The sequence below is a fragment of the Phanerochaete carnosa genome (genome assembly GCF_000300595.1).
Source record: "Phanerochaete carnosa HHB-10118-sp unplaced genomic scaffold PHACAscaffold_6, whole genome shotgun sequence".
Taxonomy (NCBI): domain Eukaryota; kingdom Fungi; phylum Basidiomycota; class Agaricomycetes; order Polyporales; family Phanerochaetaceae; genus Phanerochaete; species Phanerochaete carnosa.
Window position 1 is genome coordinate 696557 of NW_006767633.1, and position 15445 is coordinate 712001.

At 53.9% G+C, this 15445-nt stretch overlaps 5 protein-coding genes across 5 annotated transcripts; 3 read left to right on the top strand and 2 right to left on the bottom strand.

The window, feature by feature from the left end:
- Positions 1-25: 25 nt before the first annotated feature.
- On the bottom strand, positions 26-2744 carry PHACADRAFT_209872 (uncharacterized protein; the record flags this gene model as incomplete). Its single annotated transcript, XM_007396687.1, has 8 exons — positions 26-661; positions 725-814; positions 907-1006; positions 1073-1215; positions 1293-1766; positions 1818-2130; positions 2186-2249; positions 2301-2744. 8 exons carry the CDS (start codon positions 2742-2744, stop codon positions 166-168), a joined length of 2124 nt encoding a protein of 707 aa, XP_007396749.1. The 3' UTR covers positions 26-165.
- A 741-nt stretch (positions 2745-3485) lies between these two features.
- PHACADRAFT_209873 (uncharacterized protein) lies at positions 3486-4465 on the top strand (the record flags this gene model as incomplete). Its single annotated transcript, XM_007396688.1, has 3 exons — positions 3486-3578; positions 3631-4047; positions 4110-4465. The coding sequence occupies 3 exons, from the start codon at positions 3486-3488 to the stop codon at positions 4245-4247; spliced, it is 648 nt and encodes a 215-aa protein (XP_007396750.1). The 3' UTR covers positions 4248-4465.
- Positions 4466-5726: 1261 nt separating this feature from the next.
- Positions 5727-6704, top strand: PHACADRAFT_185036 (uncharacterized protein). The gene is made up of 3 exons (XM_007396689.1): positions 5727-5930; positions 5990-6167; positions 6218-6704. Exons 1-3 carry the CDS (start codon positions 5839-5841, stop codon positions 6344-6346), a joined length of 399 nt encoding a protein of 132 aa, XP_007396751.1. The 5' UTR covers positions 5727-5838; the 3' UTR covers positions 6347-6704.
- A 1280-nt stretch (positions 6705-7984) lies between these two features.
- On the bottom strand, positions 7985-9795 carry PHACADRAFT_174547 (uncharacterized protein). Its single transcript, XM_007396690.1, has 6 exons — positions 9231-9795; positions 8996-9150; positions 8906-8942; positions 8693-8850; positions 8422-8645; positions 7985-8363 (listed from the first exon to the last, which is right to left on the bottom strand). The coding sequence occupies exons 1-6, from the start codon at positions 9449-9451 to the stop codon at positions 8214-8216; spliced, it is 945 nt and encodes a 314-aa protein (XP_007396752.1). The 5' UTR covers positions 9452-9795; the 3' UTR covers positions 7985-8213.
- Positions 9796-14464: 4669 nt separating this feature from the next.
- PHACADRAFT_97990 (uncharacterized protein) lies at positions 14465-15020 on the top strand (the record flags this gene model as incomplete). Its single annotated transcript, XM_007396691.1, has 2 exons — positions 14465-14644; positions 14730-15020. The coding sequence occupies 2 exons, from the start codon at positions 14465-14467 to the stop codon at positions 15018-15020; spliced, it is 471 nt and encodes a 156-aa protein (XP_007396753.1).
- Between the last annotated feature and the right edge of the window lie 425 nt (positions 15021-15445).

Sequence of the window (15445 nt, forward strand, 5' to 3'; positions counted from 1 at the left end):
TCGCGCGCGTGTGCCAATTTGCAGCGAGATACACGGGTATAGGGGTATGTGCTTATGTAAACTGACAACAAATTAGAGATGGCTCCGGTACAAATGTGGGTATCCTTCGTCTTCGTGGCGTTTTCCCTTCCGCGTCGCCGACCGATCGCGCGAACCGCGAAGATCTCACCTCGCCCCGATGATGTCCCGATCGAGCAGCGCGGCCGACGACGCCTGTGCCGCGGCGGCGGCGGCGGCAGCGGCGCCCCGGACGTGGTCGACGTACGCGGCGAGGAACCGGACCTGCTCGAACGTCTCGACGGCCTTCGCGCTGCGGCGGCGACGCACGAGCGCGATGGCACGCTCAACGAGGCGCAGCGTGTCGTGGCGGACGGCGCCGCCTGCACCTGCACCCGCGCCGGGCGCGTCGTGCGGCGGCACGTCGTCCAGGTCCTCGGGCGCGGTGCAGCTCAGCCGCGACGCGCGCGGGGGTGTCTCGAGCCAACCACAGAGCCCGAGCTTCAACGCCCAGCAGCACGCGACGAGGCCCGCGCGCCCGACGCCGCCGCGGCAGTGCACGAGGACCGGGATGCCGCGGAGCGTGTAGGCGTCGATGAGCCGCGCGAGGTGCGCGTCGAGCACGGCGGCGTCCGCGGGGGCGAGTCCCTCTGGCGTGGGGATGCTGTGGGCAGTTTCCCGGTCAGCCCTGCGGCGAGGCAAGATCGAAAAGCGGACTGTGACGTACCGAAGGACGTCGAGACGGAGTTCGTCGGCGGTCTGCGCGTACTCTTCCCACGGCGCGCCGAGGTACTGCAGTTCGTCGTCGTCGAGGCAGCTGCCGGGGGAGGGGGGGGGGACAGGCATCTCCGATTAGCATGCATGCACGAACCTGCGCGGCATTGCCACAGGGCCAAACGCGGGACATACCACACCACACAACCCACGCCAAGCTCCTTGATGCGCTTCAGATCTTGTCGCAGATCTCGGTAGACGCCACCCCTGCCGTTGACGGGGCCGTTCAGGCGCACTGCGAAGAGCCGACGGACGATCAGCTGCGGCACATGCGGCTTGCGGAGAGCAGGGTGACACGGACCTTTCTTCCCTGGGCACGACGAGAGGAAGAGGTTCCCGAGCAGTCGTGGCGGCCTGTCTAGCGACGCGGCCGCTGCGGATCGTCGGCGCATCGCCGAGGGCCTTTCGTACCGGGCGCGGCTGACGTCTGCGGCGGGCATGACGCTGAACGGTACGAGGGAGGGGGGAAGGAGAGACACACGTCAGCCTCAGCCGCGGGTGGTCGCTGGAATGGAACTCACTTTGTCAGACCCTGACCGATCTTTTCGTCGGTTGAGGTCCGCGACCACACGTAAGCGGGCGTTGGCGCGCCGCGGACAGGCGGTAGACCAACGGAGTTTGGGCGCGCACCCATCGTCACGACGGCAGAGGCAACCGAGACGGTGTGTTGGGCCGAATGCGTAGCATGGGATGACTTGATAGGCGCAGAGAAGACGGCCGCTTTGCGCACAAGCTTCTGGTTCCACAGCAGGCTGACAAAGCTCGTAGAGTTGGGCCTGAGTGCTTTGCGTATTGCAGGGACGGGCAGGTCGGTTACGGATTCGGGCTTCGTCCCCGGGCCCGGCATAGTGAGCGTCCGATAGAGAGGTAATGGTATTGAGCGGTGCAGTTGACATGAAAGGGGCAGGTCGAACATCGTGGGTGACGGCGCGATAGGTTGTGTAAGATGTGCGGCGATGACAGATAGCATTTCTGGGGGTATCAACATGGAGATACTGAAATGACTCATAAGAATAACACTTGATCGCAAGATTCCGATGACCTACTTAAGGGGATGTGTCTGTGATGTCTTGATTGGAGGTATCGGTTCCGTATTAGATGAAGGGACTTTTGCTTGCGGCATTAAGGATGACGATATTGCATTAAGGAGATCCTCTTGTAAAGTAGAGGGGGAGGGCATGTGCCTTATGATGGCAGGTTCGTGACATCTGAGATCGCGTTCGTCCGGGTCGTGTGGAGTGGCAGGCTTTCGGCTTGGCCACCACGCTTGGCGGTCAGCATACGCCGCTTGCTGTTCCAAGAGCTGCTGGAAATGATCTGGGAATTGTAAGGATAGTGGTACATAGGCTGTGGGTGCGCCTGGCACATTCGTGTGAGCAGATGACGCGTATTAGGGACATAGCAAGTATCTCACCCTTTGGGCCATGCTTCTGACAGCTGTACTCGCTTCGATGATGCTGTGAAGCTAAAACCCCCAGCTAGAAAGACGTTAGCTTTCAAACCACAGTAGATACCGGTAACTGCTTCACCTGCGCCGCGAGCAGGATCTCGCTCGGAGTCCAACGTGTTTCAACCTCGCCCTTTTCCGTGTCGTCTCGGTACGTAGTGTCATCGTCTGGTGAGCTGGGGGTCGGTATACGGGCTACTAACAGTCCGACAGCCATGGGTACAAGTCCCTCGAGGGCTTGCGAGGCGGGGGCTGTCGTGCTGGATGCGGGACGGTCGTCGAGCAGAAACAAGTCGGCCGACCGAATCTGAAAAGCCATCAACCAGATCTGATGGCGGCCTGATTTCAGGCGCCCACGAGAAACGAGCGTCGGGCGCGGACGCCCTTCGCAGGCGTTATGAAAGCCATTCGCTTGCACGTCGTTCGCTTCTGCGGGTGTGGCAGTGGAGTGGGGGAAGCTGATTTGGAACTGCGAGAAGCCGATGCTCGCACTTCTTCTTCGCTGCTGGGACCCAGAACACTCCATGTCATCACTGTGCCTTCGTCGTCTGCTACTGGCGAGGAGCAGACCCACGGGGCAGCGCGGTGAGGGAGGCGGTGCACAGGTCGATTAAGCGACTCCGAGACTGTCCGGCTGTGTCAACGTGGCATGGCTACATGGACGGCGAAGGGTCGATATCACCGCAGAAAAAAATCAGCACGAGGTGTATTCTTGGAGGATCAACTTTCAAAATGCGTTTCCAGGCCATTTCAGAACAAGTGGACTTGCATCACTTCCAACAAGAGCCCGGACGCTGACGAGCGATCAACGGTGAGCGGTACACCGGGTCCTGCCCTATCACGTGCCGAGCGAAGCCAACCCTGGTTGCGAGACCCATAGGCCCTCGTACCGTTCACCTCGCGATGCTCATGACTCTCCCGCTGTGGTAAGATACCGTACCTGCTGAGCTCACATTTTTTGCAAGTTGTCGAAGACCTGTGAAGGCAAGTGTCGGCACCACCTCCGCAAGCAGGAGAGCTCAAGAGATGATTCGCTGTTCATGTAGGTTGGGAATTCACGCTTATGCACAAAATGGCGTCATTACTCTCGCATCCGGCTCGCAACCTGAACACATGAAATGAACGGCGGGCTCCACAGCAGGAGCATCCTTGAGGCCCTGCACCATGCGTAACATCCCCAACGAGTCTGCCTGTCAGTAGCTTCAGGCGCTCTGGGGTGGCATATAAGACCTCTCTGCTCTTTGTTCTGAGCTTTCACGCGCCCGACATGGCTACAGTTCTCTCTTCTTGGTGGATTACCGTCGTCCTGTGCGTCCTCTTGGCCGTTGTAGGCGCGAATGGTCACTCGGACACGGAGCCGGTAAGCAACCTGCCGTTTGATGCGTTGCGCCAAGTTTACGCGCGTGGTCCAGCGACTTTACGACACCGAAGTCGACACCTTTGAGGCCAGGCAGATTGTCGGACTTCCCTCACCATCAATACTTCCCCTCAGCAATCTTCCCGCGCCTACCACGCATTCACCCCTCCCAAGCTTGACGCTGCCTTCATTGCTCCCAACAAGCCAGTCCGCATCAAACAGCACGACGAGCAGCAGCAGCAGCAGCAACAACATCAACGTCCCCGCCATCGTCGGCGCGGTCGTCGGCGGGCTGGCAGCGCTCTCCCTCGCCGTCGGCGCGTTCCTGTTCTGGCTCTGGCGCCGGGAGAAGCGGCGGGATCAGGAAGAGGAGCTCGCGTTGCGTGCAAGCGGCGACCCGGGCGCACCTGCGCCTGCGGAGAAAGTAGAGAAGGCTCAGGCTTTGGGGGGCGCTGCCGCACCGCAGGTTCATGTGAGCGCACACTAGGCGGAGGAGAGTTTTCGCGCGTGTGCTGACTGCGTTTTTTTGGAAAGAGCTTCCGTGACCAGGCGACGTACACCGATGCCGGCAAGCTCCCTCCTCCGGGTCGCGCCCGAAGCGGGACTGTGCGCATGCGCACGAGCGACCCGGAGGGCCTGAGGGCACAGAGCTGGGGATATCCCGAGGCTTGAGATGGCTCTCTGGCCTCTTGTGGCAGTTTGCCCCTGCTCTTCCCATGCTGGTTTCGTGCAAGCTCGCGCTGCATTTTTCTTTGGAAAAGGATGCACAGCGGGCGGGCCTCCACGGAGCGCAACGAATGGACAAGTCTGGCTATTCTTGCTTACTTTCTTGGATATGATTTGACCCTTGGCGCCCTGAGCTCTAACGACAAGCTATGCCTTGCACGAACGGGATTAGATCACTAGATTTACGAACAGAAGAACCAGCTTATGGGAATCACTGTAGGCGTGACAGGCTGTATATACGCGCCTAACCTCGGAGGTGCGAACGCCACATGTGCAATATGGGAGCGAGAAGGCCACAGGTGCCGAAACACGCTGTTGCCCGGCATCGCAGCATCCCGCCATGAGCTCCCAGCCGCTGTCACGGTGAAACAGCCCTCGCCCCTGGGCGGCGGCAGCAGCGACGTCCAGCGTCCTCCGGGCTGTGCAGCGGCAGTGACGCAAAATTGCCTCCTCCCGCCTGCCGCGGACGAGGAGCGGTGCGCTTCATGTGCGACTCGTCGCAGGCGAGCCCCGTTTCGCACGCGCACCCTCTGCCTCCGGGCGCTGCGTGCGATCTGCGCGGGACTCAAGCGGTGCGGATCCTAGTATGGCTGAAGGCGTGGGCGAGGTGTCCAGCATTTTATTTTATTTTATGAAGTCGACATCTGGGCAGGGGCGCTCAGGTATACGTATCGTCCAAGTGGCAAGGCCAGACAGTACGACGACATGCTGTGGCATGCTTATCAGTTTACCTAATTTCGCTAATTGCATGTGGGGGCTGTGCGGGACTGTTGAACATTCCTACATGGTGCCATCTCCGGTCCAGTGTTTACACTGGTTCCGGCCCTTTTTCGCTCTGTGGCCCACTCCTTTGATAGCTTTCTATCAAATACGGATGTGCATCCTAGGAGACATCTATTCTTGCTCATAGAATTTATCACACTATTCTTTGCGGCAGAGGTCAGTTCTCTAGAGAGCATTTCGTGTGCGGACCTGGCGTTTGTAATCTTGATGACTTGCGGCGGTCATCACAGAATTGCTGTATCAGGACAGCAATCCCATCCTTGCTCCTTACGGATCATGTAACATTCGTTTGCACGTTAATTTGCACGTTCGTTTCCTTAGTCTTTATGCTCGGATGCGCAAATGGTGGACGCACGTACGCTCGTGCATAGGCCCGCCTTTTGCGCATCTTGACAATATGGCACCGTCCGGACTCTTCGTGTAACCCCATACGCACGAAATTCGGTGCTCTTTCGGCTTGCTTACATTCAAAGTGTTGAGGACAGGCCGGCGTTCCGCCAGGACACATACGCATCAGGGCGAGATGCGACCGCGCGTCGCGAGGGCCTTTGCTTAGTCAGCACACACTCACTTTGGGGTGCTATTTGTGCTTGTTAGGATCGAAGGCCCCTGCCTTCCATTTGAGGAACGGTCCTCCATCGTCTGACTTGAACCACCATCTTCGTCGGAACCGCGCGCGCGGCGGCCAGCCGAGCTCGCTCGCTCGCTCGCTCTCCGGGAATCTCATGCGGCAACTTGCACACAGGCGACATCAATGTCTCACAATGTGAACGACTTTGCCCAGGTCGTGCGCATCGATGCTCTCACGACGGAGCACGTCTCGCGCAAGCTGCGCATCGTCGGCCGGTAAGTGGCATTTGTTTCCTAGGAGACGCGGCATGGGCACGAGCTGACTGTCTCATCAGCATTAGGCTGTATGATGCTGAGAATGCGCTCGTGTGCATCGCAGACGAGCAGGACACCCTTCTCATTGACATCTCGCTTTGCCTGAGCGGCTTCCGCTCCTTCTCCTGGCTGCGCGAAGTCAACACCCCGCTCATGGCCATTGGATACCTAGAGAGATTGGATCTGCCGCAACATGATGTACGTTGCGGCATACACAGCTTAGTACAGCGCTGACCTCTGTATCACAGGACGGCGATGTACCGACACTTGTTCTTCGCGCTCTTCTCATACAGGAACAGAGGGCCCTCGACTTGAATGTCTGGAACAGAGCTATTGATGCCCACAAGGATGCCGAGCCGGTATCCTCTGCCGCTTGACTTGACGCATAATGATCCATAACCTCAACACTCGCAGCGATGGTATGCCATACATTTACATAATATATCATGCATGTACATCTGTACCCTAAATTAAGATGCTCTACTGAATGGATGAATGCTGTATTGAATGGAATTGCAAAGCCCAAGAAGACGAAAGGGGCCACTCCATTTTTATATATAGAAATGGCGAAACTATTTCATAATTTAGAGCCGAGCCTCGACCATCGGCTCCGGCTGTTGCAAATCGACGTGCCGGATCAGCCTGACGCTGTGCTCCTCGAGCTGGTCGAGCAGCGCCTGCCCATCTACCGAGTTCTGCACCGCCGTCTGGAACGCCTGCCACGTCTATCAACACCCCGCGCAACGCACCACTCAATAGAAAAAAGACGCACCTCCATGGTGTCCCAGCCGATGACGACAAAGTACTTCCTGTCGTCGCCGACGACGGAGCCCCACCCGGCGCGGTGCATGCCCTGCTCGCGCGGGATCGCGTCCACGACGGCCATGAGCCGCGTGAGGAGCGCGCGCACCGTCGCCGGCGCCGCGCCCGGCTTCAGGTCCCACAGCACGAACTCGGTCAGCGGCGCGTCGAGCGCCGTGAACGGCTCGCACATCAGGTGCACGTGGTGCCGGTACACGAGTGCGCTGCGCGCTGGCGCGTCGGCGGCGTCGTAGTCTTCATCGGCGGGGGCGGCGGGCGCCGCGTCGAGCAGCGGGTTGTGCTCGTCTTCGGTCGCGTCCCAGGCTGGCGGGCGCAGGCGCAGGTGGCGTTAGATAGGGCGCAGATGGGCATGGGAGCTGCCGAAGCGTACCTCTGACGTAGTATGAGTACTGGGGTTCCTGCACTTCTTGCCCCGTGCACACCCTGGAAGACGGTCAGCACGCGTGCTGCGAGGAGAAACCCGCGCACCCACCTCAAGTGCCGGGCCGAGCTTGGTACCGCAGAGGGCTGAGGGAGGAGCACGCCTGCCGCGCGAGCAATATCGTCGGGCACGAACTTGGTGATCTCGAGGCAGTGGGTAACGGCAGACATCGCGTCGTCTCGCTGGGCTTAAGAGGGTGGATACGATGAACTGTGGTGGGTTGAACCGTGGTGCGGCAGGACACCGGCCGGCCATTCCACATTGCTTTTATACCTGATTTCCATCGGAGGCCGCAGCACGCCAGCGCGCTTGATCACCTGAGGAATCCCTGACATAACACAAAAGAGGCGAAGCTCGGAAGCTTTTTTTCATAGCGCACGGCTTTGACAATAAGCCCGGTCCCTAGAGGACGGCGCCGCGGGCGGCTTTGATGCATCACAGCCAGGGCCGCACCCCCGCGCGACGCGGCACAGCTGCTAACGCGTGGGTGAATCTTGGAGAAGGTTCAGATGACGCGAAGACATAAGACACGTCGACGGCCGCGCGGCGCCGCAGGCATCGCGCACCGTCCCTAGACAATAGCTCGAAGCGCCGGGCGGGTCCTGTGCACGAGCTGAGCAGAAACGAGTAACGCGGCCGCCTTTCGGCGGGACAGGAAGGGCAGGGACTGAAACTTCTTGACAAAGAGATCTCGGTGCGGAAGCCGTTTAGCCAGGAGATACGAGGCCGACGCACGCTTCGTATACGCCGCTGGCGTTTACGTAGGGCCGTGATTCGCGCAAGGAATGGAAAAAGATACGCTCCAACACCTCGGCGCGCTGAAACATCGCAAGAGCAGGCCCCGACGGAGGAAGGCAGGAAGAATTACGCAAATTTTATATCAATTTTTCTACATGAGGCGAAACTGACAAAGCGAGGGGCAGGACGAGCAATGTTAGAATGCCGTCGGTACTCGCTAGGCGGACTCTCGTACCTGCAAAGGCACCCGAACGCAATACGTTTCACGTACTCGAACTTGGATGCCTCCACACCTTCACGGTACCGTCGGCCGCCGAGGAAATCATTTCTCCGTCTTCAATCGGGTGATGCTCTACCCACAACACGACGCCACCGTGGACTTTGGGTGGCGGGTTGGGAGGCAGCGGCGCGCCCTGTGGGTCAGCGTTATGTGTCGGCCATATCTCCAACTTCGTCCAACAAGGCACTCACCTCGAGCAGATCCCACGCCCACACCATCCCGTTCTCATCTCCGCAGATCACACTGGCCTCGCCATGTCCGAAGCATGACCTGCACCGATAACCTTCGACCTTGTGGCCCTTGTAATCGTTTAGCATCTTTCCAGTGGCGACATCCATGAGCCGGACGTGGGAGTCTAGGGTCGTAACGAGATAGCTTTGGCCATCTTGGGTTGGCACGACGGAGGTCACAGGAGCTTCCCGGGTGTCAGACAAAAGCAAGGCCGAGTAACAACAGACTCACGCCCGATAAAGTCTGATCGCAATTGGCCCATGCGAAGATCGTATGTACGCACGTGCCCATCGACTGAACCAGCCATAATAGTACCGTTTCCGACCCACAATGCCTGAATCGCATCTCTGGCTTCTTCGAGGATCTGTATAGGCTGGCGATTAGGCGAGCTGATAGGAGTCTTTTTATCAGACTTCAGATATAGGCGGAAAATCTGAAACATACCGAAGATCCCAGAGGCGCACTGTCGAGTCGTACGAGCCTTTGGAGCTGGTGAGCACTCGAGACACGCAAATTTAACCGAATAACGCTCACCACTAGCTACCACACTTGCATCATCGTTGAACTCCACCGCGTTGATCTTCCCCATGTGCCCCGCTATCCTTCGAATGGTCGCACCCGTCGAGACATCCCAGAGAAAGACCGATCGGTCCCCTCCAGCCGAAGCGAACCTGCTATTGTCGTGCGCTCTGCATCACAGCGGTTGACAACGGTCTACGGTCAAGTTCATGATATAAATAACACGCCGACACCAGGACGACATGCTTACACTGTGATGGAGAGCACCTCGTAGCCGTGCGCGGCGAAAACTTTGATCTCCGTCCCGAGAGTGGGGTTCCAGAGACGGACAGTGCGGTCTTGCCCGCCCGTGAGGATGTACTTCGCGGAGCCTTTGGCGTACCGGGCGACGTGCACCGGTCCCTTGTGGTTGCTCAGAGTGGTGTGAAGCGTACGTGCAAGAGCGGTCGGTTCCCGCGTAGGTCCCGCCATTTGAGATTTCCGAATGAGGTTATCAAAGCTGAATATCGAATACTGACTGTCTATGCTGTAGACGTTAGCAAATATAGTGGAAAGAGTAAGACAACTTTAGAGGGGAGTAGGATGGGAGCTGAACGTCGCGACTGATGGTCTCTCCCAGAGCCAGACGCTTACGGAGTAAGCGTCGTTGCGGGTGTATCCCGCCATCAAACCCAAGCCGCTCGGCACGGTCACGTGGGGCATCGTCGTGCTGCTGGCCGCGTCGCGTCTCTTACCGTCCTTTGTCGCTGTATTCTCTCTCCATGTCGGCACTCATATGTAAATATTATTTACTGCCCTTTCTCTGTGCATTCTTTTGAGCACGGGTTATGAACATGAATCAGAGCCCATACCATCATAATGTTCCGTCTGACTAGCAAGACTGGCTCAAGGTCAATTGGAAGACTGGCGAAGGGCACGCTCATGTTAAAGCACTTATGGAGCTGCATACCAATCCCTTCGCACGGCTTAAGTTCCAAACTTCATATGTGTGCCGCTGTTTAATGAGCAATATGCCATATTGATCAGTACTTGCAACTGGTGAAGAAAAAAACATGGTCACAGTCCTGCGCCTGTACGCTGAGGTGCGGCCAGACACTACCTTGGTCATTAAATTTCCTACAAATGCTTTGAAAAGCAATATGGTGAGCAATGTATGCATCAGATCATGTCTTAACGGCTAGAGCAAGTATTTTAGGTCATGAGTGTCAACTGTCTGGACATCAGAACTGTCATCATCAATATCAAGGCTAGCCTGGAGTATCATCTGTGCAACATTCAGAGATAGTTCAATGAGCAGAATCAAATCATCTCCATCTCGCTCATGCTTCCTGGTTAATGAGCACTTCTGCACTCTTCAAATCAAGGAACTTATCAGACCATGGCCTGCACTCCTCGTAGGTGATAAGGCTCACCTTGTTGGTGAGTGATGGAAGGGCTTCCGTGAAGCATACAGAAAAGTTGAAGATGCAAAGCCTTGGTTTCCAGAGTAAATGATAATACTTGGCTTGACCACAACATTGGAGCCTGGTACCCAGACAAGTTGGGCCATCAAAGTTTTTGCAGTGGCTTCCACCTTGGTCGATCTATTGCTCCATGACTCTGAGATCTCAGTAAGATCTTTTCTGATTGGCCATTGCTTCGGCCGCAGCTCGATGACTGGCACAGGGGCATGAGCCTTTGTGTCCATGTGAAAGACCCACGAGTTGGTCTGCAATCACTTGGCCATAGATATGGCCACTAAGAAGGCTGGAGACAGTCTACATGTACCACCTAGACTGTGGGGGGTCTTTTAGGGTGGGTTGGCTAATTTTTACATTAAAAATTTGCTAAAAGACTCGAATTTCTTGTCAAAGATGGACTCGGTCAGTGCAAGTCTCTTCTACAGTGAATTCATCATGTAATTGAACTATATGACCTGATGCTTGTTAATATGGCTGGGAAGAGTCATTGTTCAAATTGTGTAATTGCCCTTGAAGGTCCAGTCGACCTAACACGTTGTATAAAATGTACAGTGCAGGCCATGCCTCGCATTGTCAGAGAGTGCTTATGCATGCCAAATCTGTACAGGTCCTTCTGAATTCAAAAATTGACCCTCCAAATCTGGAACACCTGCAATAGTGTTGCCATGGCTTGGCTCGAAAGCTACTCAGCCATTAAGCCAAGCCACGTGGAAGCTGAGCCAAGCCGTTAATCGGCTCATGGCTTACCAGTGACTTGGCTCAGTGCGGCACAGCTTGGCTCTGGCTCATAGCTGGTCAAGCTGTCCCGATAGCGAAAGGGCCGCATTGCCTTGCTTGCCACCATGCCCAAAGCTTGCATTCAAGCCTCAGGAGAGGTAAAACAGACTGCAGCTACTCCTAGCAGGACATCTAAGAGGTGCAGGACCACTACAAAGCATGTTGAGTTTGAGAATGGAGCTAGTATGACTCAGTGGAGGGTTACAGGTGCGCATTTTTGAGATTCACCTGATCACATCTCATTCTCTGTGATACTTCAGATCTTGTCTTTGAAGAGCCTGTGCAGAAGTCTCCAATGAAGAAGAGAGGAGGGAAGAAGAGGCCTGCAACTCAAGATCTGGCTGAGGGAGAGACATTGATGAAGTGGGAAACACCAAAGAGAGGCTGTCATACACAGCAGGCTGCACCAGAGCTCTACACTGAGAATGAGAAAGAGGCACAAGCCCCAGAGAGACTAGACAGGTGTGTAACTGATTATAAATATGACAGCTGTTTAATAACTGGACTTGAGACCACATGTGAATCATGACACTGTAGCACAGTCTCCACACTCTGAAGATCATGAGTCATTCAACTTGTCTGCTGTTTCTGGCAGTGACAGCTCACCTACCAGTCCTACACCCCATGCTGGTCCTTCGCAAACAAGCTCCATTCCTCATCTCTGCAACTCCACATCAGCTAGCAAGTCCTTCGACTTTGCCTGTTGCTGGTCAACACTGGAAGTTGCTGGCATGTGGACCTGCTGGCAACAGACATGGCAAGCAGGTGAATGACATCTGGCCCTTCCTCCACACAATAAATAAACAAAGTTGCACAGGTAGAACTTGCTCAGCTTTTGCCCACTTTCTTCTGAATTTTGCACAATTTGCTAAATATATGTAGCCCAATGGTTACACTGCCAGACACTCAATACGCTACCATGGCTGGTGGCTCCATTTTCCTTCCTTTGATGGACTATTAGTTATCCATTTTAGATATTCATTTCAGACTCCGCATGTGCTTTGAGGCCTCGCCTTATAACCCACCTCACTCCTCCTTTGTTCTGTTTCTCAGTTTTTCTGCACGGAATGAAGGCATGTTCAACTTATTATTTATTCTTCTTTCATGTATTCACAGTTTCTCTGCATGGAATGAAGAAATAAAATTTGTTCCCATTCTCTCGTAGTCTGAACTGAGTGTCCACGGTCGTTTGCCACGACCATGTTCCAATATATTAATTAGACTTGCAAAGCAATGAGATTCAAAGCACCAGATGACAGGCTGGACCACAGCAAGTACGGACAATCCTCGGCAACATTTCTGTGACAACCACATCGATGCCTGGGTTAATGTGTGTGACAAAGCAGGCATCAGAATCACAGCAAAGAGTGCCACCACTTACAGTTTTTTATTTAGAATGCAGTTGGGAAAATCTCCTTCACCATGGACATGTGGACAGATCTTCATCTGTTTCCATACATGGCAGTCACAGTGCAATAGCTGCATCTGGTTACCAAGGACACTGGTGATGTGGACTTGCGTTGACACACTATGAGGGATACTGCGTGGATCTAATCAGAAGGCGGCGCCGACGAGGTCTGGCGACTATGCATTAGCTTATTCAGCTAGCCCAGTTAACCAAGTGTATTAGTGAGTGTTTTACTACGATACAACTGAAAGCTTACCTAGCCCAGTTAACCAAGAGGTTGAGATGGGGCTAGGTAGCGACAAAGGGACTCCTTTATATACTAGTCAGGCTGTGCACAGACCAGGCGTTACATAAGCAACTGTGCTACGGTGGCTGCTAGTGTCTAGGGGACTTCGGTGGAGGAACGAGGGCCAGTGTGTCATAGCGTATGACGTTGTCAGGCTGACGGAAATAGGGTGTCCGTTGCCAATCGGACTCAGAGGTAGTCGGAGGCTGGTGTATCATAGCTTATGATGTTGTTGGGCCGACGGTGATCGGATGTCCGGTGGGGATCGGAGTGCGGCTGTTACCGAGGAAGCGTGATGCGGCGCTTGAAGCGGCGGTGATACAGGCGCGTTTTGATACGCTGATGCGTGCCCGTCGGTGATGTGTTCTTAAGGTGTTAGCGCGCGGCTAGGACTTGTAAACTGGCGCCAATGCGCCGATGACGTTTGGAGGGCCGTACAAACGTAGGATAAATCATAGAAAATCAGGGAAAATGAAGAATAAAATGGGAGGCCGGGGCTATGCCCACGACAACTGGCAATGGTCTTCATTCGCAGCTGAAGCTTCGCGCAGATCTTATCAGCTTCCATCATGTCTCTACCAGACACACTGGTGAACATCTCGCAGCTGCATTTCTTCATATTCTGGATCATATCAAGATCACTTATAAGGTACATTCACTTATTTGCATCAATGTTTTATTTTAACAAAAAATAATCAGATTGGCTGGATCACCATGGACAATGCTAGCAATAATGACATCTGTGTGGAAGCTCTTGAGAAGGAGCTGAAGAGGTATCAGATTGTATTTGGCAAACTTTAGCGACGCATTCAACAAGTAATTTTTGAAAGATTCATTATTATTTCTCAATTGTTTTTCAGATGCTTCCCACACATTGTCATCTTGGCATATCAAAAGGTTCTCAGTGCCATAACCATGCTTGAATTTGCAAAGGAGTCATTACAAAACTTTGAGCCTGAGGCTTTTTCTCCAGATAATTTTCTTGATGCCATTCATCGTGATTCGATTGCGATGCTGCGTTCTCTTATACGAGTGGTAGATCTTACATAATTTTACTGCATCACCGCTCAACTTAGAACTCTTAAATATGTGCATCTTCTTTGCACAGACAACACTTTGCCAATATTTTGGAATCAATTAAAAGAAGTGCTCTTCAGCTTCTCTGAAATGTTAAGGCTCACTGGTCTTCAATGTATCTCACAATTAACAGAGCCACTGGGAAGACAGGCAGACTCAGCTACTGCATGCTGCAGATATAATTCAGCAAGGTTTGGACAAACTTGCTGATTATTGTGATTACAACTGGGCAAACGACATATATATTCTGGCTACAAGTAAGGGCAATTTTATTACCATCACCTATAATACTTACACCAGTTAGTTATCAATCCAGCTCACAAGCTGGAATTGTTTGGGCAGATTAGTTCACAAGAGAAGATGCACAATGCAGAGAAGTTATTCTTAGCAGAGGTATTGCACTTTTTTGTTTAATTTTTCATTAGAATATTCTGCTTACTGTATAAATATTCCAGATGCAAAAATACAAGTCACAGATGGCCTCCACCACCACACTGTCATCTGTTTCAGAGCCTGAGACTCAACAGCAAAAGGCCCACAACCTTTTGTTCAAAACCAAAGCAAAGGCCCCAGCAGCACAAACAGTGGAACAAGAGTGGTTTTCATACATTGCAGAACCCACAGATCCAAGTGTTGATGCCCTTGTGTATTGGCAGGTGAGTACAGCTTTATTAAACCTTGCATTGCAAATTTGTTCTCTATTTTACACTGAATTTTAACACTTTTTTTTCGAAAAATTAGGCCTCAAAAGCCAGATTTCCCACTATTTATAGCATGGCAATTGACATCCTGCCCATCCAAGGCTCTGCTGTCCCTTGCAAATGTGTCTTCTCATCTGGGAAGATGACAGCCACAGACCGGCGCAACAGAATGGGCAGAGATCTAATGGAAGAGCTGCAAATGCTGAAGTTTCAGTTCAAACAAGGCCACTCTGTATCTTTCACACAGGGATTGGGCATGGATGAAGAGATCTTTGACTTTGAAAGCCTTGGAAAGGAGGAGATATACTCATATGTAGCAACATCGAAGTGAAACGGCCAATGGATTGCGTATTTTGCGGTACCCGCGTGAACTACCTTCCGTTTTGGGATGGGTAGCCGGCTCAAGCCGCTATAAGCCGCGGCTTAACCTGCGGCTTGACTTGACTCGGCTCAACCGAAAAAGGCAGAGCCATCAAAAGCCGAGCCAGAGCCGAGCCGCGCCGAGCCGTGGCAACACTAACCTGCAAGACCGTCTGAAACCAGACTAGGTCCAACGTATGCTAGCGCTCGGGCGACTCGAGGCACGAGAGAAATTTGGAACTTTTTGGTCGCAAAAAATATGCGAAAACAGCCTGAAAAAATAAGTAAGAAAATGCCATATTTTTCCTCCCGGTATCCGGCGGCCCGGCGACTCGGCAACCCGGCAGCCGAGCCGATTGTCCGCCAGGCCATTGTCAAAGCGCCCGTGGCTGCGGC